The following is a 21,059-nucleotide window of genomic DNA, read 5'->3' as shown; positions in this document are numbered from 1 at the left end:
GTAGTTGTCAATAATTACTAATATGAACAAAAATAATCAACAAAATATTATTAAAAAACATGCCACATATGCTTACATAAACATTACATACACTTCCTATACACTATAATATCAAAATCTCTTTTGCACTTATTTTTTATCCGTTTATTACATTTTTGTCTGTAATTTGACCCATAAAAAGTGCTGAGAAAACATTCCATGTATCATCACTAAAGTGTGATATATATGTTTTTGAGGAAGCAGATGAGCGTTTGGCTATCTTGTGCGCTTCTGCTCACTAACGGGATCATTCAGTCTTCTGTCTGTCTGTCTGTGTCTCTCCACCCCCGTCTCACTCACTCACACACACACACACGCGCGCGCGCGCGCACGCACGCACAATGAAAGCGCCAGCTGGCCTTTGGTTGTGCGTAAAAACAGTGCTGTTTCATCTCTGTAGGATGACGATGTGTAAATTAGATTGTCTGTGTGTGTGTGTGTGTGTGTGTTTTCCTGGTGTCCTCCTCATCCTGTTATAGTCACTTCCCGTACACCTCCCGTATGCCTGCGCTGATCACCCCGTGGCCCCTGTTCCAGGGTGCTTTGCACCCTTGTCCTGTGTCTTTTTGTCCAAGTAAAGCAGTTCTTGATATTTTGCCCCACTGTCCTGACAGCACTGGAAATAATGTTGTGATATAACTTCATCTTTAAGTGTTGGCTCAATTAAAAAGTCATTTGTGGTTCTCCAGTATCGAGCAGAAACAGTGATTCCACATATATGCACCAGCGGAAGCATTATGCAGAACCATATAAATGCAATATCTTGCCATATCAGTGCACCCTGAATTTTGTCATCCCCTTCTGTAGACCTCTTTCCTGACGAACTGTCAGCAATGGAAATCCTTCTTTCACTATAATATTCATATTACAGCCACATTAGTAGCTGTTCATATGTACCTATCTTATTTTTCTTTGTCGAGATTTTATGAACGCTAATCAAACTTTCCTCACAATCTCGAGCAGGCTACCCTTTCATGTACGAAGGTCTCTTTTGATGGGTTTAGCTATCACGTAAATACACTTGTTGTAATGGTAACCTTTACTGAGGGCTCCATCACTGATTGGCTTAATGATTGCCCGATCAGTGTTACCAAGCCAGAGGCTTATCATGGTGTGATTTGATCAGTGACTCGAAGGGTTCCTAATGAGAACTTTAAAGAGAAAACAATGCATTTTCTGGACTCACCTCTGTTTAGCCTCAGGTTTACTTCACTGCTGTGAAATGGTCTAAATTGTTTTAATAGCATAGGAGTAAAGTTAATAGCGTAGATGCAGTAGTCTTATACTAATCTCAAAACAGGACCCTGTAAAAAGCTTCACTGATCTTTAACTGGTCATACTGGGCATTTCTTTTTCTATATCCCACCAGTAGGTTAGTGATGCCAACCACCAACGCACTGCATAAGAAATAAGGCTAAAACGAAACTACCTTGACCTAGAAGAAACAATCGATCGCATCTGTCAGACATGGTCGGATCATTCAAAGCGATGGACGCAGGCGACAGAAAATGCGCCTTCAAAAGAATGAGGCTGCCGCTTAAGCATGCATAAAGCATGACACCCAGACGCCCGGTTGCATTTTAAGAAGCTATTTTTAGCGCAGAACGTCACTGCGCATCGTGACGCTGCCTGGCGTGCACGCCGGGTCCGTCTCTCCGCTTGCTCCTATATGCAGAGCGGTGCTGTGCGCGCTTAGAGCAAATCGAATATAAACGGCTGATTTTGTTGCAAATGGCTTTATAGGTTGAATAGCATGAATGCTCTGCCACTAATAATAGACGAGTTCAATAATAACTGGGCAAGATGAATAACGCACAAAGAGCGTCTCATATGCAGATGCTTCAAGGAATTAATGACTTATTGAGATCTGCGTTAATTCTGTGCATGCAGCCATGTCGCAGCACACGGAGCCCAATGCCGAAACGACGGGTGTAAGCCCCGTGCGTCTTAACGGGTGTCACGGGCCCAAACCTCGCGAGCTCGAGGAACATCCCCGAGCGCTCTTTACCGGCGAGCCCGAGCCTCGGCGACGGCGCGAGCTACTGCACCTCATGAATAACGAATCGAATGACGTAAACATTGCGGCGCTCCTCTGCAGCTGGAGCGCGCACCCGAATGGGGCGGGGTCCCGGGACGAAAACCGTGACGCGCTCGTGACGTGCGCGGAGGCACTTTAATCCACTGCCGCAGGAGATCAGCCGGTAACGCGAGGAGGAGGATGCACGGTCGGTCGGAGAGGACTCACGGCTAAGAAAAAAAGACAAAAAAATAACAATAGCAACAACAACAATAATAAAACGTAAGATTGCCACAGATAACAAGGCTGACAGCAGACTACCATATTTATTGAGAATCGACGACCGACTGCACCAAAGCTCCTCCTTCTCCCGCCGTATGGTGTAGGAAGTTAAAAGCTGCGCGACAGAGGTTACCGTGCGTTCTCCTTTTTGTTCTTCACAAGGCTGTGGATACGCAAGCTAGGGTTTTGTTGTTTTTTTTTGTATTTTTACGCAAATAAATGGGTGATTACGGGTTTGGCTTGCTACAGACAGCGACTATAAACAGCAGCACTACACTGTTCGGCGGAGGCGTATTTAGATCGTACTCGACCCCCTCTCCGGTTGCTCTCGACCACTTCTCCGCCACTTCGCCGTCAGTGTCCTGCGCCAGCGCCGAGTCCCCTCCGTTCTCGCCGGTCGCTGTGCATCAGCAAAACATGCAGGATGAGCCCGTGAGGTTGACAGCCTCGCATCAGCTCCCGTCGGCCGTGCAAAACGACAACGGAAACGCGGCCGAGCCACCGCAAGCCGGCGGCAACGGCCGTAGTGGTAACCGTTCGGACTACGACGCGCTGAGCCGCTTCTCCGATTTCAAAAGCGGGGGTCGAGCCCAGTTTGGTCCGTCGCAGTCCTTCTGTGACCTTCAGCACGACCGGAAAGCACAGCGGCAGTTAAGTCATCAGCAACCTGACTTGGACTGCCAGGAGCCGCCTCCACCCCTGGGAGAATTCTCCTGCCACCTGCCGCAGCCCTACGCCGCTGAACCGCACCTTGGCGCGGACGCGGGCCACGGTCAAGCTCACGGCCCGCTGCTGGAGGAGGCAGCGACCGACGCGGTATCCGCCGCGTCGCCGTCGCCGACGTCCGTGAGTCCTAACAAGGTTAAGATCCGAATGGAGTCCCCCAGCGCTCACCTCATAAACGGCAACAGCACCGCGGGCGGCGGCCTGCTGGCCGGAGGAATCGGAGCGGGTTTTCCGAACCTCCCCCATCAAGAAATCCAGAACCCCGGGGGCGGCTCGGCTTCCCCCACCCTCCCCGGTTTCGGAACACCGTGGTCGGTCCAGACGAGCTCACCCCCACCGCCTGTTTCTAGTGCGGCAAACGCGAGTCACTCAAACGCTCTGAACCCTGCGCCCAGCACCGAACCCGACAACAACTTCTACCCGGGGATCCCCTCCTCCATTAACACCGGCTTCTTCCAGAGTTTCTCGCCAGTGTCGGCTAACCCGTGCGCCGGCATTAACTTGCAGGGCTTCAACAGTCCTTTCTCGCCGCAGATCAACGTCCCCCCCCAGCCGCCACAGAGCCGCCGGTCCCCGGTCAGTCCGCAGATGCACCCTCAGCAGGGCGCGTTCCTGCAGCAAAGAAACAACTACAACCATCACCAGGTGAGAAAACCTTCCGCGGATAAACGTCTGGATAAAAACCGAACACATTATCCGTGTGCACCTTAATGTCACCAAAGGTCATAACGATGCGAATAATGCCAATTAAATGCATGCATAAGATCTGTCACAGTAGCTCTGGTTTTTCTACGACCATTACTGTGTAATTATCGCCGGAAAGATGTAATACCGTTCCCACGTTATTGGAAGGGGTGGAAACGAGCCATTGTGAAATTTGTGCGGTGAATGCAAATGCGCCCGGTCAGTGCGTCACTCCGCACGGGCTAGGAGAAGGCCCCTGGCACGCTCTCGTCCAGATAGGGCCCGTTCATCTGAGCGTGCACCTTAATTGTTTGCGGTATTAAGAGGTCATCCGCGCTGGCAGAGTCGTTTCCTGTCAATAACACGCCGTTCGCGAGACGTGAAATTGTTAAAAGGCTTCACGTGACATACGCAGAGGCCTCAAGGACGCGCGCGCGTGGGTGAGTGTGCGTGCGTGCAGCCGCGCCTGCGTGTGTTTGTAAGCCCTTAATGAGAATGTTGATGTTAATATTGCGTTTTCACTTGCTTACCTATAAGAATAAAGAATAATTATATAGTCCAGACTGCTACTTTGCAGTTGTCTTGTACTGTACAATCTATTATATCTTCCAGGCAAGAGGAAAAAGTACATTTGGTTTAGAATTAGACTAAGCGAGCTAGGGCCCCCACATGTGCGTGCGTGTGTATGCGTGTGCGTGTGCGTGTGTGTGTATGCATGTGCGTGCGTGTGTGTATGTGTGTGTGTGTGTGTGTGTGTGTGCGAGTGCACGCATATGCATGTGAGGCAACAGATGGTCTACAGGAGAGAGAGAAGGAAATTATTGTGTGTTCTAGCTACCATCTCCATATATACAATGTCTAATTATACAAAATGATACACACTCAGATTGTTACTGTGGTAGAAATCTGCAACCGTTGTCTACCCACTGTGTGTGTGTGCGCATGTGTGCATGTGTGTGTGCGTGCGTGCGTGCGTGTGTGTATTTGTTCGGAATGCATGCATTATCGTTTACTCCCCTGGATTGCAGCAATTTGGAAAACAGCTCACGCTTTCTTTCCCAATGTCTAGACAGCATCGTTATTATTACCTAAACACACACACACACACACACACACACACACACACACACACACACACACACACTCCGATATCTAATTATACACGTGGACGTTGTAGGTTATGTCGATGGGTGTGGCAAATACGCATTAGAGAGATCAGGAACAGTGCACAACGTGAAGGAACAAACACAAACACACACACACACAGACACACACACACCAATGTACCCAGCTACATTCAATGCATGTGTGTTTAGAAACATTTAAGTGTGTAACCTATTTCATTTGTAAGTTGTTTGTGTGTCTGTGTGTGTGTGTGTGTGTGTGTGTGTGTGTGTGTGTGTGTGAGAGAGAGAGAGAGAAAGAGTATGTGTTGCTGAAGTCACTATGCAATTAGAATTAGACGCAAAGCTCTAAAGCTTCTTACTGCTTCTGCACGGACCAGTGGTCAGACCCAAACGCGCGCGCGCACACGCACTCTTGAGCATGCGCGCGTGTTCACATATGGCCAAAAGTATGTGGACAACTAACCATCACACCTGTGTAAACTTGTTGGACATCCCGTTCCAGAGCCAAGGATATTACAATGGAGCTGGCACCCTCATTTGGGTGTGTCTGTGCCAATTTGTGCCCATTCAGTCAAAAGAGCATTTGTGATATCAGGCACTGATGCAGGCTTGCAGACAACGTTCCAGTCCCTGTTGTTCAGCGGGCCTGAGATCATGGTCCTGTGCAGGTCACTGGAGTTCCTCCACACCAAAGCCATCAAGCCATGTCTTTACAGACCTTGCTTGGTGCGCTGGGACACACATGTGTGTGTTTGGAAAGGACTTTCCAAAAAACCAGTCGTCACAAAATCGGAAGCATATAACTGTCTAAAATGTTTTTTGTGTGCTGGAGCATTACAATAGCCCTTCCCTGGAACTAAGGGGACAAAGCCAAACCCTGAAATACACCCGCAGAACATAATCGTGCTGCTGAACCAATGGCACCGTGCGTTCTGGTGGGTAGGGTTGTCCTTACATTCACCAAACCCAGAGTCACCCATTGGGCTGTCAGGGAGTGAAGCGCGATTCTTCACTCGAGAGAACGCGTTTCCACACCAGGGTCCAGCTTGCTTTACCCTTCAGCCCACCTCCCTTGGCACAGGGCACACAGTCATTTTAGGATTGTGTGCCCCTGCCTGGCCATCGAAGCCCCTAAAGGTCTTGATGCCCAGGTGTTGTGTTGATGTTGCTTTCAGAGTGAGTTTGGGAATTTGCAGGGAGTGATGTAACAGATAATAGGTGATTTGGATGAGTTTATGCACATTTAAACTCACTGAGCTCTTCTCTATGACTCATGCTACTGCATGCAGTGTTTGTCTATGGAAATTGCATGGTTATGGATTTGATTTTATGCTCCTTTTAACAATAGATATGGCTGAAACACCTGAACTCAATAAACTCTCCCTCTGTCTCTTCCGCAATAGCCCATGATGAAACAGTCCCTGTGGGGCGGCACCCAGGGGAGTGGCTGGAACTCTGGGGGCATGTCCTGGGGAAGAGACCACCGGCGTGGGGGTGGCATGGGTATGCCTGGCTCTCTCAGCCAGGTCTCCCCCATGAAGAAGCCATTCTCCAGCAACGTCATCGCGCCGCCAAAGTTCCCCCGCTCCAGCTCAGCCCTGGGGCCCAAGTCCTGGATTGAGGAGACCGTGTTCCGCACAGACAGCAACTGCAACACACTGCTGCCTCTGCAGGTGCGAACAACACAGACGCTGGTGTGTGTGTGTGTGTGTGTGTGTATGTGCGTGTGTGTGTGTGTGTGTGCGCGCACATGCATGCAGGTGTTTGTGTGGTAGGTGCTTCAGTGGATGGTAGCAAAAGAAGAGTTGGGAAACCATCCAAACTTAAAAACGCGTCAGAATCACGGCATGGTCGCTGCGACCAAGGTGCAGAACAACACACCTCATCATATTAGAGACCAGTCAGATTCAGTCATGTTTTACATTACATTTACATGTCCAGTCATATTCAGTCATCTCCAATCATATTCAGTCATATTCAGTCATGTCCAGTCAGATTCAGTCAGATTCAGTCATGTCCAGTCATGTGCAGTCTGATTAAATCCGGTCCAGTCAGATTCAGTCATGTCCAGTCACATTCAGTCATATCCAGTCATATTCAGTCATGTACAGTCAGATTCACCCAGATTCAGTCATGTCGAGTCATTCAGTCACATTCAGTCACATCCAGTCATAGGATCCAGTGTGGATTCTCTGCTTCTTTAAAAGTTTGTGGAGTTTGGTCAAATGGAGAATTGGTTAAAGGACTCATAATAGATTGAGACAGAAATAATCCCAGTATAAAAGAGGAAAAAGTATGTCTGTGTGTGTGTGTCTGTGTGTGTGTGTCTGTGTGTGTGTGTTTTGTGTCTGTGTGTCATCAGCGTGTAAGGGGATCTTTCATAGGCTAACCATTGTGTCTGCTAACCTCATCTCGATCTCAGCCACACGCGAGCACGTGCATTTGTCTGTATTCATGCGGTTGCCTCCTTCATTCACCCATCTGTGTGCTCATGTCTGTCCGGCCCGGCAGAGCCCTGCTTTAGGTCACTAAAGCAGACGGGCCTTCAGCAAGCTCTGTGTGTAGAGGTGAATTAGGTCCAGCTTCCCCATTCCCATGTCAGCTTTTCATGGAGGGACGGGTTGGGTGCAGGTTTTACCAGTTAGTGCCAGCTGGGCAACACAGTTGTTCCCATTGGCAACTGTTGATCCAGCAACATGGTGGATCTGCTTCCCGAGGTGAACTGTGCACAGGATTAAATGCAAATGAGTATCTGATTACTCAGTGTCTGACTCAAAAACCAAATGTGGAGGTATTGCTTACTGTATCTTTGGGTGCGTCCATTTTCCATATATACTTTGGTGATCTATGTCACCTTATCTTCCATATAGTGTAGCTATAGGTTTTGTGTTACTAATGGCAACTAATATGATCCCTCTCAGATGACTTCCATGATTGTGAAATCCAGTTGATTGCAGAAACTTTGAGTGGAACTTTGACCATATCGGTTCGTGTAAGAATCGAGAGATTCTTGTTTATGGCATGAAGTGTATGACAGGTGTAGCATAAGCCATATCCACAATGGGATGAGTACGTGTGCAATTACTTGACATTTCAGACCAAGTTAAGCCAGCTCTTCTCTGTGGTGGAGGAGTCCTTTAAAGGATCTTTCCAGCGCTGTGTGTGTTGCCTGGCGACAGGCCGGCGTGTTTTTCTGCTCGTGTGTTTCCGACTGACCGTGCCTCGTCACTTTCTCCTCTTCCTCGTTCCTGCGCCCTTCCTGGAGTTTGGAATGCCTCTCATTCCTCACATGTCTCCTCTGCTCGCCCTCCTTCCCAGATTTCCGTTTGTCTCACGCTTGTGACTCTGGGCGGCGGGGGTTGGGGGGGGGGGCATTGAGATAAACAGCCGGACAGGGGTACAGAAAGATGGGAGGAGAATATATGAGTTAGGGGGGGAGAGAGAGAGAGAGAGAGAGAGAGAGAGAGAGAGAGAGAGAGAGAGAGAGAGAGAAACATACATAATCTTGAACTGAGAAACATAATCTCTGTGTCCTATCAAACTGTTCCATATAGATTAATTAGACATTTATTGATACTGGTCACAGTCTGCGCTCCAGACAGTGTAGGGACTGGCAGTGTTCTGAGAGATCTCACACTGACAGTTGGGCTTTGGGTTCTGTGTGTCTCTGACACGCGCCTGGTGTTCAGCTGTTTCTCACCCTCTTTATTTTTGGCAACTAGTGCTAATGCTATCTTTGGTCTCGCTAACACTTCCCCAGCAGCGCTGTGTGCCGAGGGGGCCGGAGCGCTGAGGGTCGGCACTGCTCTGGAAAGAGCTGGTCCAGAGCTGAGCCCAAACCATTTAAAGGAATCCAGAAACCATTAGGAAACCAGTGTCTGTGACAGGTTGTTACAGGAGCCTTGTGGATGTGACATCCTTCCTGCTGTCTGTGCGTGCGTGCGTGCGTGCGTGTATGCACGCATGTGTGTGTGGGCGCGTGAGCGTTGGGCAATTGGTCAGCTGTAGTCGTGATATATATGGCAGACAGATGGCATTATATAGCATCTGCTCCATTCATGTGGACATGTATGTTTTTATGTATTTTTCTGTACTTAGAAAACAACAGAAAAATCTGCTGACCGCAAACACGTATAACGAACAGCAGTCGTTGCGACACGTATAACGAACACCGGTCGTTGCGACACGTATAACGAACACCGGTCGTTGGGACACGCGTCGCGAACACCGGTCCTTGAAACACGCATCACAAACACCGGTCGTTGAGACACATATAACGAACACCAGTCACTGAGAATGAGATCAGCAGCTGCCCTTGTAAGTATGGGCTTCCAATATAAGTGTGATTTGAATGATAAGACTCAGAGAGAGAGAGAGGTAGAAAGGTTAGTCTGAAGAACGCAGGACCAAGCCTTTAACGGGGGGGTGGGCACGGGACCAAGCTTTTCCTGGGGGGGCTTGGCACAGGACTGAGCCTTTAACCGGGGAGTGGGAGCGTGGGAATATGCCCTTAGTGGATTGTTTTAACAGGGTACTGTTGGTGTCCCGCTCCACACAGGCGGAGACAACAGCCCGTTAAAACAATCTGCCCATCAGCTCCAACAGTGCTACAGCAACACAGTCCTTAGCTGAATACCGGCCACTATTACTGTTCTGTAATGAGCAGAGACTCAGAAGATGTAGACGGCTCAGGCAATGGGACACTGTTCTTCTCAACCACTCCAGCACTGAGTCAGAGCTAAACCACACAAGGCTTTTCCATTTCAGTTAACATTTAGCTCAAATCTGGGCCAGAAAAACAAGCCCATGCTTTGTGTGGCCACTTTTTTGTGATTTGATTCAAAGCACCTGCTGGACTACAAAGCACTTTTTAAAGGACAGTCCTCTTTAAATAGCGCAGTCTGTTCCTGGACAGGGTTGACTCTTGGAGAAGTGAGCCATGCGCGAATGTGGAAGAGAGGAGTGTTATGTAGTTCAGGCAGCCATGGAGAATAAAGGCACTCACGGTAGGAGAGGCGTGAGCGGATGGAGTGGTCAGAACTGAACCTGGCGCAGTCAGCCAAGAGCTTAGCTTCTGGTCCCAGACATGGTTTTCATGGCCTCTGTTGACGCATCCAATGCTTCCACATACAGTCGTGTCAGAACATAGTGTGCCTGCACGTGTGTGTGTGGGTGTGTATGTATACTACTAGTGTACTAAAATAGTTTCAGAGCAACAGCATAGGATGCCCTTCTGACATTTATAGCAAAGTAGAAAGAGATGTTATCTGCCTTACACACACACACACACACACACACACACACACACACACACACGCACGCACACACTCACTCACACAATGTGTGGTGGATGTTCTGAAGGTCAGCATTCCCTGGATCTCATCTCACATGAACCAGCGCAGAAGGAATGTCTCAGCAAGCACTTGGCTACATCCATGTAATCCTGTAAAGTTGCGGACTAGGTCGCCGTGGTTTCCTCGTGGGTGCACGGAGCTAGAACACTGACTCTTTCTCTCTGTGTGCGTGCTCGCTCTCTCTCTCTCTCTCTTTCTCTCTCTTTTTCGTTCTTTCTTGCAGGATCGGAGCAGAATGTACGACAGCCTGAACATGCACTCACTGGAGAGTTCTCTGATCGACATCATCAGGGCCGAGCAGGACCCTCTGAAGGGTAAGACCCACTTCCTGCCTCCGACCCCGCGCTCACTAATAAGACCTCGCCTCCCGTCACAGACCCGGCCTGCTGAATTACCAGCGTTCAGAAACCTCTCCCCCCGGACGGAAGGCCATTTGTCAGCAGTGTTTTTTTTTCTGCAGAAACCAGCAAAGCCATTTGTTCAGTTAGTCACAGTCAGCCACTGAGAGGTTGACTGGACCACAGCACAATCCGGTGAGCTGGTGATCAGTTTTGGGAATTCTTTTTGATTCATGTAAACGAGTTCATATTAATCCGTGTTCCAGTACATGTGACTGAGCCCCTGAAACCTCAGGATGTTTTGCTTGGTAGCCTGTTTGTTCAGGAAACGTCCCTGTGTGGTACTGGGAGCTGGAGCAGAGTGTTAGGCTGAGGCCTGGGTGTGGCTGTGTACTGCAGTACTACTCTGACCTGCCCCCTGCTGTCATAAGCGGCTGTGCTCACTGCAGGGGGGTGTGGCGAGAGAGTGATAGAGAGTGATAGAGAGTGATAGAGAGGGAGAGAGAGTGATAGGGAGGGAGGGAGGGAGAGAGAGGGAGAGAGTGATAGGGAGAGAGGGAGAGAGTGATAGGGAGGGAGGGAGAGAGAGGGAGAGAGAGTGATAGGGAGAGAGAGTGATAGAGAATGATAGAGAGGGAGAGAGTGAGGGAGGGAGGGAGAGAGCGAGGGAGAGAGAGGGAGAGAGAGTGATGGGGAGAGAGAGTGATGGGGAGAGAGAGTGATGGGGAGAGAGGGATGGGGAGAGAGAGAGAGAGTGATGGAGAAAGAGAGAGTGTGTGATGGGGAGAGAGAGAACTCTAATTTTGTGTTCAAATCTAAATTAATTCTTTCTTTTTTTTTTCTTTTTTTTAACCAATGAACAGTTTATTATAACTAGAACATTCCATTCTTTGACTGGAGAGGACACAACAAGGACTCAGAGGACAAGAAAACCAAACAGAAGTGTCCTGAATAAAGCACTGACTGTAAAGACCATTGCACTGACAAATCTCAAACTAGGACACTTTGACACCAACGGCACCATACGTTAAGGTATGGTGGGGGATAGGTCTGTGATGCTCTGTGTGAACTAGGCCCATGAGTAAGGCTGCTGAGATCACGACAAAATGCCCCGAGGTCCTAACGGCAGAGAACGTGCTGACTCTAGTCTCAGAAACATGAAAAACTGCTTTGTGCTTTTGGAATGCACAGTGCCTGGGCTGCAAAAGCCACTAGTGCTCATGGAAAACAAACAGATAAGGCCTTAGTTTTTCCATGGACAGAGAGATTTGTAGGTTTCCCTCAGTAGAACAGGAGTTAGTGCTGTTTCTAGAAGCTTTTTGGGGGGGGGGTTAAACACACAAAAGATGGTTCAATTAAGTCCTTAGAATCCAACAGTCTCATGATCCCACTGGTAGCTCAGTGGTTAAAGTACTTGACTAGTAATCAGAAGGTTGCTAGTTCAAGCTCCACCACCCAGTTGCCACTGTTGGTTCCCTGAGCAAGACCATCAATGCTTGATTGCTCAAGTTGTATTCAGTCATAATTGTAAGCTGCTTTGGATAAAAATGTTGTAAATGTGCTAAGAAGCCTTGAAAGACCTTCAGTAGATAACCATCTGAAGTGCTTCTGTTCTCCATCAATAACAGATTTGGTAAGGCTTCTGTTTTTTGGTTGGTGAATGTGGGATGTTTTGAATTGAACGGGTGGCTAGCCAGGGACATGCACAGTGAGTGAAGCGCCATCGAGGCGTTGTCGTCGGGCTAGTTGGGGCTAGTTTGTGCCACTGATCTGCAAGACATTTCTGACTGTTTCTGTCTCCATGGAACAGATCACATGGCAATGAGTCACAATGAACAACAAACCGAACTCAGTACAGAGGACCCCACCTTCACATTAGCTGCGAGGCTTCACCTTGTTTCAGCCATTCTGTCAGCACCCCGTTTTCCCATTTGTCTATGTGTCTCATGCAGCTTTCTGTCTGTCTGTCTCTCCGTCTGTCTGTCTGTCTGTCTCTCTCCCACGTTCAGGCCGCATGGGATGCCCACATCCTGGTGCCGATGGCCTGCTCATGCTCAATGGTAATTATACCAGCCAATCACATCTCTCACTGCTCCTCCCTACTGACCCTGCCTGCCCTTCCACAGTACCTGTCTTACAGTGCAACGTGGGACTTTTAGTCTAAGTGTGTCATCATTTCAAATGACCTGGAGTAATTATTGGCTGTTTATTAAAATGCTCACCAAGTATCCAGACACGTGCTTAAATGGAGTTGACCATGTACATGCATCATAGGAAGGTGTTTAGTTGAAGCGCATTGCGTGCATTTGAAAACACCTTTTGGCATTCGTTCTCTGTGTCTGGCTAAGGACGAGCTCATGCAGTCGAAAGGTATTTCATTAATTTACCATGTTTCATATTTTTAACGTTCGAAGATAATCGATTCGTGTACTCTCAAGTGGCGCCAACAGAGAAAGAATTTTGAGTTGCGCGTTTCCGCTTTTGACCCAGGGCCAGCAGGGGGCGCTGACGATAAGCTCCGTTTGGGAGTCTAGGTCGCATGCACTTGCCACGCACGCTGCAGCTGCGGTTCTCCACCGTTCTGTTCGGTCATGTGCAATTTCGCGAAGAGCGTGTCCTCCATATTTGGTAGCGCACTAACGATCGCTCGAGGTCTCAGAGAGCCGCGTGTGGCGTTGCGGAGTCGAGCCCTTTTTTTTTTTTCTGTGTAGAGTCTGACGTTTCCTGCCATCCTGTTCACTCAAGGCTGCGCGACCTTCGAGGTATTTTCTGAGCGGCACGTATGACAGCTGGTCCCAGATCACTCCCTGTGCTCATGTCGCTGCTATCACCATTGTTGTAAAATGCAAAAGCTGATCTTAGTTCAGCGCTTATTAGTTAAAAAGTTTAAAATGACTCCCGACTTTTATTTATTTATTTATTTATTTTGTCCGCAGTTTCCCTAGGTAGAAAAAAAATATGGATTCCCGTGTGTTGGCCCGACAGGTGTGTTGTGTTTGTCGGCGTCCTGCTTTTTAACTGCGCCGTGACTGCCCGTCTCCGGTGTACCACATTGGACGGCGAAAAAAGAAAACTGACCCTTCCAGAGTTCCCGAGTCATGACTTCACCGTAGAACGGAGACACTCGAGAATGCGGGCCCGTTCTACATTTGCATGCGGCTTGTGACTGGACAAGGAAAGGCAGCGCCGGCCAATCAGCTCTCGCCCAGCGCCAGCCTCTGGCCCGGCCAGGGCCCGTGTGGTCCCGCTGCTGCCGCATGGCCACGTTCGTGTGGCGATTTCGTGTCCGCAGAAGCCTGTCGGGTTGTGTCACAACAAAAGAGAGCGTGTGAGCCGATCTGTTTCCATTTTAAAATTGACTATGCCCGCTCTAACCGCAAGCAATGCATAGGCCATCGCACACGGTGATGAAACGGCGCTCGGGGTCGTGCCGGGTTAGTGGCGATTAAACTCAAGCAAAAAACAATGCAGGCAGTCCATAGCATGTCTAGTTTTCCACAATCGCAGCACCCAAACTCATGTTTAGTCAAATGACTGAGGGGATACGTATCAGAGTAGGTCACATGACTCGTTCAGTTCTGGTCATGTGATTGCATACTATGGGTAACATGACGGGGGGGGGGGGGTTAGTGATAATTGAATTTGTCATGAATAATGGCCACTGACCAGCTTTTATCAGACTTAAGGCGGTTTCTTAAAAAGGAAACTGCATCATGAAGACACTTGGCCTATTAATGCGCGTCATTGCTGAAATAAGCTTCACAGGGCAATTTTCTGCAATATTCTGCATCGAAACACACTACCAAACATTCAGTTTAAAATGTTTCTTCTCTGTATGTCTATATGTGCGTGTGTGCATACGTCTATGTGTAAACCCAGACTGAAGTTATCGCTAAGTTGAAGCTTCCACTCGTGTCATAGTTGTCTCTACTCTGTTCTGTTTACACGCAGCAAGGAGCTTCGGGAGACGGCGAGGTAAAGTCCACTTCCTGTGCCCGGTAGCATGGCTGAAACCGCGCGCTTGTCTCTGAGTGTGCGAACGTCTGCGCGGGCGTGTGCGTGTTACACTTGCACTCACGGCAGCTGGAAGTGATGCACCACGGCGCTCACACGCAGCTTGCCGCCTCCTGGAGCCTGACGTCCGCTGTCCAGCCTCGAGCTGAACGCAGCAACATCTGCGGGCCCGTTTTCACTAAAGCAAACAGCTCGCGGTGAAATGGCCGCCAGCGCGTTCAGCTCGGGTCATGCGCTCGGTGTTGAGCACGATGTGCGACGATTTGCCAAGTTACCGCTTGTCTTGGCGGTTTTGCATACGTAACGCTGCTTTAGGAATGTAGCAAAAATGCTCTCAAGTCAGTTATCCATTCTAGATGCAGAAATGCTGATGGATAAATGGGCTACCTGCTGAAAGATTTATGTAGGTCTAAGCATTTGTCTTTATCACCTTACCTTTTAATTCTATCTATCTATCTATCTATCTATCTATCTATCTATCTATCTATCTATCTATCTATCTATCTATCTATCTATCTCTATCTCTCTCGCTTGCTTTTCTGGTCTCTTCTACAGGACGTTCCTCCCTGTTTCCCATTGATGATGGTCTCCTTGACGACGGGCATGGTAACCAAGGTGTTCCAGGGATCTTGGGTTCTTCCAGTTACCCACATCACAATGGGGAGCGCATGGAAAGGTTTTCCCGTAAAGTGTTCGTGGGTGGCCTCCCCCCAGACATAGATGAAGGTGAGCTGGAAACCCTTTTAAAATTATTATTTTTTTGAATGAATATTTATTGTAGTGTTTCACCTTGTGTTGCTATTACAGTTGTAATAAATGTAACGGGTTATTTCATTTACTTAAAATCGACTTTGAATCCGTCTTTCAAACACAAGTCTCCAAAGTAATTCAGCGTATTTCCAGGAAGTCTCCAATTTCCCAATTTCTTTCTTATTCTTCTCTGGCTCTCATTTCCTGCCTTCTCATCCCTGAAATGCAGACGAGATCACGTCCAGCTTCCGGCGGTTCGGCCACTTGGTGGTCGATTGGCCACATAAGGCAGAGAGCAAGTCTTACTTCCCCCCGAAAGGTAATCGCACAGCACTACCCAGCCAGCCGCCCGTTCCGTGGGGGTCTTCAGCCGTGGGCCACGCCTGACAGCTCAGGCTTTTGGCTTTTGGTAATTTCATCAAGTACACCTCATTTGGAACTCTCCTAAAAAAAGAGAGAGCGAGACTAGATGTCTTTTTCTGAGTCAGTCAGATGAGTCTGACATACAGCACAAACGGTGAGATCAAACTCAAACTTTTTTGCCAAGCTTAAGAAATGTGTTAGAATAGAAATCAGTACTTATCAAGTACTTATGGAGTCCCACACAGCACTATTGATAGAGTTAACAGACTGGTCCTAATAGTCAGACTGGACATAATGGTTTGACTGGTTGTAATGGTTTGGCTTGGCTTCTGCTGACAGTGTCTTCATGGAAACCATTGCAAATGAAAAGAAAAATAGCATTTTCTAGTAAGCAGCTTTCTTTGCAAAACCAAATGTGTGCAGTACTGAGACTGCACTTTGCTTTATTATAAATAATTCCTTTAAATATGTTCATACATTCATTTAAAATACTTTATAAAAATGTATATGAGTCATTATGCTGACAATAGCCCCAAAATATTCAGAGAAAGCTGGTTTTTGTGTGTGTGGTAAAATGTCCCTTAAAGAAATACAAAATCCTCACAAAGCCGTGGGCATTAAAGCCTATAATTCACCACCAGAATGTGTCCTACATATTCAGTCTTTTAATATTTCTACTCTCAAGTAAATGTTGCAAAGTTTACATTTGTACATCGAACTAACTCTAAGCTGTGGGAAAAATTGGCTGCTGACAGTTGACAGGCTTTTTTTTTTTTTTTTTTTTTTTTTTTTTTTTTTGGGTCCCCGTTGCCAAGGTTACGCCTTCCTGCTGTTCCAGGAGGAGAGTTCAGTGCAGGCCCTGATTGAAGCTTGTCTAGAGGAGGACAGCAAGCTCTACCTGTGTGTGTCGAGTCCCACCATCAAAGACAAGCCCGTGAGTGTGCCCAGTCTCCAAGCTCAGGGGTGCGCCGCCGAACCGGGCTCACTGCAATGAGCTGAAGGAAATAATCACCTCCCCACCCCCACCCCCCACCCCCCAGCCGCAGTGCGGAGTAGCACGCATACAAATGGAGTTTCAGCGTACACGTCCGGTAATGCAGCCAGACCGTATTCCTCGGAAGAGTGGGATCGGACAGCTCAGGGAAAGATAAATGCATGAGCTATAAACAGTTTGTTCAGTTCATCACTGTCGAAATCCAACCTCAGTTTCCGTTACCGGGTGGTTATATAAAAACGAAACACCAGCTGGTTTAGTCTTTGTTCTTTCCTCTATAGCCAGAAGCGCCACCATGCGGCATTAGTGTGCGCTGACTTGTGAATCGTGATGTTCAGGTCCAGATCCGTCCGTGGAACCTGAGCGACAGCGACTTTGTGATGGACGGCTCCCAGCCCCTGGACCCCCGCAAGACCATCTTTGTGGGCGGAGTGCCACGTCCACTCAGAGCAGGTAGCACTCTTTCACGTGGTCGGTCAACTTTTTACCATCTTTTTCCGGCTTTCCGGTCCTTGGAGGGTTGTCCTGTGTGCTTTTGTCTGACAGCTGCCCCCTGTCCAGTCCTGCAGTGTCAAGCCATGTCCTGGGGTTTTCTACACTACATAATTCAGTACAGTTTCACTACTCTAACATGACGTGATTTAGCACACAGAAAGCAGGATAACTGGATGAGTATAACTGTAATATAGTAAGATATGGGAAAAGTATTTACAGTAATATAGTAATATATGGGAAAAGTATTTACAGTAATATAGTAAGATATGGGAAATAAGTATTTATAGTATTTTAATTGGATGTTGCATGAAAACTGCAGACCTAAGCTACCTAAGATATGTGAGTGATATGTAAACATTTGAAACTTTGTTTTTTGAGGTGGTTTTTTTGTTTGTTTGTTTTTTTTTTTGCATGCTTCAGTTGAGTTGGCTATGATCATGGACCGTCTGTATGGCGGTGTGTGCTATGCGGGAATCGACACCGACCCAGAGCTCAAGTACCCTAAAGGGGCAGGACGTGTGGCCTTCTCCAATCAGCAGAGCTACATCGCAGCCATTAGCGCCCGATTCGTCCAGCTGCAGCACGGTGATATTGACAAACGGGTACAAGAGCCAATAAGAATTCTGCTTCATTTGGCGTCTCTGTGGGTGCATGGGTGCATGCGTGGGTGTGTATGTGTGCCCAAGAGTAAATGTGAAAAGTTAGAGGAGTTCTAGTGCAAGTGTGTATGTATCTGAACATGGAAAAAAAAAGAGCCTGATGAAGGAAAGCTATGGTATCTTACTGGAACTTATCAAATCGAGCTAAACGAATAATTTTTTTTCTTTTACCAGCAATGACTAAGTCTGTTAAGTTCAGGCCAAAGTATATAGTCATTAACCTGCTCGCGCTCTCTCTCTCTGAGGTTCCTTTAACAGTGTCCTCCCTCACCTGCAGGTGGAGGTGAAGCCCTACGTGCTGGATGACCAGCTGTGTGACGAGTGCCAGGGGGCACGCTGTGGGGGCAAGTTCGCGCCCTTCTTCTGCGCCAACGTCACCTGCCTGCAGTACTACTGCGAGTTCTGCTGGGCCAACATCCACTCGCGTGCCGGCCGCGAGTTCCACAAGCCACTGGTCAAAGAGGGCGCCGACAGACCACGCCAGATCCACTTCCGCTGGAACTAGCGCGCCCACGCCGAGGTGGTCCGGAACAGCACCGCATGTTTGGCAAGAAAAAGAGCTTAGAACCCAAGTTATCAGTACAGAGCACCTAACAGTATACAGTATATAGAGATCTATGAATATATTCACCTTTATCTTTTTGTAGCATCCAGAAACGCTACGTGCCTCAGTTGTTTTGTTTTTGTTTGTTTGCTTGTTTGTTTGTTTATCTTCACCATTTGCTCCTCCTCCTCCCCTACGTCCCCTCCCGCATCTCAGGCTCAGAACCGTTTTTTGTGGTACTTTCATGTTTTTTAAAAAAGGAGATTAACAATTTTTATTTTTTTTTATTTTTTTTTTTTTTGTAGTTTTTCGAATTATTTTTATATGTGAGATTTAAAAAGTAGATATGAGTGTTGTTGTTTTGTGGTTTTTTTTGCATGGGGGGCAGCTAGTTTGTCCGTCCGTCTGTCTGTCTGCTGCTATTACCCCCCCCCCCCTAGTGGGCAAAGTGCGCAATTGTCTCTGGAAAACCCTTGACGTTATCTCTGATGCCTGCCCTGGGTCTTCAACCAAAGGTAGCAAAATACTCGTGAGCATGAAAAGGAGCCATTTCTGCCATAGAAAACAATATTTTTTTCCCTCCCCTCTATTGTGTTTGTGCTCTTAAAAGTGACAAAAGAATAATCCTGAAATAAGAATGAGTTCGTCTATTTTTGCTCTCCATATTTGACCTGCAAAAAGAATGATACCTCAGACCTGCGGATCTGGTTTGTTATTGCTCTACCTAGCAATTTAATCACAAGCTATATGAGACGCTTTGCTGCTATAATTCTGATATAATTAATAGATGTATAGTTGTGATACCTAATGGCATCTTTAACGGAATCATTGAAAATGAAAATGCAGCGTCCATTCTGGAACAGGCGGACCGTTGCCGTGGAGGAGTGGAGTGAACAACAAGTGCATGTTTGTATCCTTGCATCGTTTGCATGTGGTAGGCTATAGAGGTTTCCAACACGTATAGGACAGAAAAAAGACATAAGACTCATTTTATTGATAAACTGAACACTACGTAGCATGAGAGATAATTAAAAAAAAAAAAGTTAGACTCTCAAGTATAAGATAATACCAATAACAATGAACATTACAAAATGCTAAGTTGAAAGTTCTTACTAAAAAAAAAACCTTTGCATGCATTGATGTGATAATTTGTTTACATACATTGTTCTGCGAAAAACGTCATTAGGGTTAGCGAGTTCCACCATTTTGTGTATCAATGGTTAGTGAAGAAGCAGTGTGCTGTCTAGTGCTTGTGTGTCTCGTCTCTGTGTCGTGTGACTAGTTATGTATGGATTCAGGTTTTAGTTTAGTTACGATGTAGAAAGAGGAAAGTTAGAACATCTCAACATTTTGCCTTTGCCCTACTGAACAACCCCTCCCACTCCATTCAGAGCCTGCGACACATCACCCGCAGGTGGCGGCTACGGGCCGAAGGTCTGTTGATTTGCGCCACTTAAATGTACCGTTTATCTAGTTGTCCATTACTGTAGGCATCAGTGCTTGTGGAGGTGACTCGAAGGAAGCCAGAGCACAGGCTGCCATTCCTTAAAAGACACTCAGCCTGCTCCAGACTGCGCTGTCTTTCAACTATCAACGTGTGTGTGTGTGTGTGTGTGTGTGTGTGTGTGTGTGTGTGTGTGTGTGTGTGTGTGTGTGTGTGTGTGTGTGTGTGTGTGTGTGTGTGTGTGTGTGTGTGTGTGTGAAATTTACAAGAATCATAGATCTAGAATACAGATATAGGTGGAGATGGACCTAAAACTAGAAGAGTTAAGAAAGAGAGCAACCCAATCGATATTTTTAAAGTAAATGTTTTTGTAGCGAATGTTTTCCTTTTTTGGTCTGCACAAATCTTGTTGTCTTGGGCCCTCCCATTGTAATCAAGTGCAACTCTGTAGAACAGTGTTAGGGACAATCTCTGTAAGCAGTGGACGCTGGACACTCCGGCAGCCATTTGGTACTGTACTCATTTTTAGTTCGTCTCTATCTGTCTGTCTAGCTGTCTCTCTGTTTGTTTGGTCTCTCTTTTCTCTGTTATCTGTCTATCTACTCTTTCTCTAGATCCCTGTTTTTTTTGTGTCTTTGGTAATATATCCAGTGCCCTGGAGCGCTGTCCTGAGTATTTGTGACTTGATTGTTTACGTCTCTGCTGTTACCACATTGAGAAGTTGGAGTGTTTTATTTACTGTTTTGTTTTTTGTTTTTTTTTAAAACATATTTATTTGTTGATGCGTCACGAATCCTCAGGCCATCAAATTTCTACTTACATGAGAACATGCACTAATTTTCTGTACATCCCTGGCAGATCATTGTTATTGGATTCTGCTGTACACTTCAATCCATCATCTGGTCAGTTTTAAAAAGCCAAACTTTTGATTTTAAGAGCTAAAAAGCAATCTTTTTTGTACCGTAGAAACTGTCTTCAATTCTACCTTTACTGAGTAAGTCCTATTATTTAATAGTCTCTTTTTTCATAACTTGATGCCATTGTGCAAGATCCTGGGCCCATACTGATCTGTGGTAGTAGTGACTGCCCACTGCCGCACTCTGAAAGAGCTGTGGTGATCTGGGAATGTGGCCAGGGCCCAGCAGGGTGGAGCCAACAGCTGTCCATCAGAAGGGTGAACCAATGGCAGCATTAGGACTAGTGAGACCCATGAAGGAAAAAGGCTATTC

General features: G+C 47.2%; 1 protein-coding gene and 1 long non-coding RNA gene across 5 annotated transcripts in view; one reads left to right on the top strand and one right to left on the bottom strand.

Moving 5' to 3' along the window:
• Nucleotides 1-2,059, bottom strand: part of LOC113589314 (uncharacterized) — a 6,066-nt gene extending 4,007 nt beyond the window's left edge. Inside the window, exons 1-2 of the long non-coding RNA XR_003411956.3 lie at nucleotides 1,469-2,059; nucleotides 1,226-1,266 (exon numbers count right to left, since the gene is read on the bottom strand). This is a non-coding gene — a long non-coding RNA (uncharacterized LOC113589314). The remainder of the gene's footprint in view (nucleotides 1-1,225; nucleotides 1,267-1,468) is intronic.
• Nucleotides 2,060-2,210: 151 nt separating this feature from the next.
• Nucleotides 2,211-20,066, top strand: cpeb2 (cytoplasmic polyadenylation element binding protein 2). 4 transcript variants are annotated; one of them, XM_035521380.2, is made up of 11 exons: nucleotides 2,211-3,709; nucleotides 6,279-6,548; nucleotides 10,453-10,543; nucleotides 12,577-12,627; nucleotides 14,519-14,542; nucleotides 15,137-15,307; nucleotides 15,561-15,650; nucleotides 16,510-16,628; nucleotides 17,027-17,141; nucleotides 17,604-17,785; nucleotides 18,120-20,066. In XM_035521380.2, the coding sequence occupies exons 1-11, from the start codon at nucleotides 2,558-2,560 to the stop codon at nucleotides 18,345-18,347; spliced, it is 2,493 nt and encodes an 830-aa protein (XP_035377273.1). In that variant the 5' UTR covers nucleotides 2,211-2,557; the 3' UTR covers nucleotides 18,348-20,066. The 4 variants fall into 4 exon arrangements, with proteins under 4 accessions (XP_035377273.1, XP_026884705.2, XP_035377274.1 ...); XM_027028904.3 differs by lacking the exon at nucleotides 12,577-12,627; XM_035521381.2 differs by lacking the exon at nucleotides 14,519-14,542.
• The last annotated feature ends 993 nt before the right edge of the window (nucleotides 20,067-21,059 follow it).

Source organism: Electrophorus electricus, chromosome 21 (genome assembly GCF_041902795.1).
Source record: "Electrophorus electricus isolate QZ-2024a chromosome 21, ASM4190279v1, whole genome shotgun sequence".
In the NCBI taxonomy this organism is placed as follows: Eukaryota; Metazoa; Chordata; class Actinopteri; order Gymnotiformes; family Gymnotidae; genus Electrophorus; species Electrophorus electricus.
This window is presented reverse-complemented; position numbering and strand designations above follow the sequence as displayed.